The 688-nt window shown below is 57.0% G+C and overlaps 1 protein-coding gene across 19 annotated transcripts in view; it reads right to left on the reverse strand.

Annotated features, from left to right (window-relative positions):
- The window catches only part of TCF3 (transcription factor 3), a 79,472-nt gene that overhangs the window by 12,988 nt on the left and 65,796 nt on the right, over positions 1-688 (reverse strand). For all 19 annotated transcript variants that reach the window (XM_035894330.1, XM_035894313.1, XM_035894325.1 and 16 more), the window contains one exon: positions 245-303. In XM_035894330.1, the coding sequence (XP_035750223.1) occupies positions 245-303 (59 nt within the window). The remainder of the gene's footprint in view (positions 1-244; positions 304-688) is intronic.

A 688-nucleotide genomic window follows, 5' to 3' on the forward strand; every position in this document is an offset into this window, starting at 1 on the left:
TAACATCCAGTGCCTCAGTTTCCCCATCTGCCAAAAGGTGCTTTTGCACAGTGCCAGGACACAGGATGGCAGCACACAGAGGGGAACCCCCCCCTCCCAGAGGCTGCTGTGGTTTTGGGGTGCATTCACCCAAACTTCTCAACGTGTCCATCCTCCCTGCTGCCTAGAGGGTCCCTGTCACAGAGGGGAGGTCCAACGCCGTGACAGGACAGGGACTGGGTTGTGGATCTGCAGAGACTCTTACTGAAGCTAGTGCCTTCCCGAGCGCGTCTCCCGAGCTCCCAGCTGTGGTTCCTCTGTTACCTGCCGAGAGAGGACGCAGACATCACTGCTGGGGCACCAGGAACCCGGCAGGACAAGACACCCATACAAGACCTGCTCTGAGATGATTGAAATTTCTCGCTCTTACTGCTTTGCTTGAAAATCAAACAGATGCCCAGCTCAGAGCACCCCGGCCGTGGGCACACGAGCCCCAGCAGCTTTCGTGGGGCTGCAGGAACGTCTTTGTAAGATGCTGGGTCGAAGCCGTCACGCCATCAACGGCGATCAAACGTCTCTGCTGCAGCACGGCCCATTTCCACGGGGCATCTTAAGGCCCTACAACCCCAAACTTGCTTCCCCTCCTCTAAACAAGGGGGTTTCTACGGAATCAAGGTCAGGAGCCTCATTTCTTGGGGAATGCGTGTTC

This window comes from Egretta garzetta, unplaced genomic scaffold, assembly GCF_000687185.1.
Source record: "Egretta garzetta isolate BGI_Z169 unplaced genomic scaffold, ASM68718v1 scaffold345, whole genome shotgun sequence".
NCBI lineage: Eukaryota > Metazoa > Chordata > Aves > Pelecaniformes > Ardeidae > Egretta > Egretta garzetta.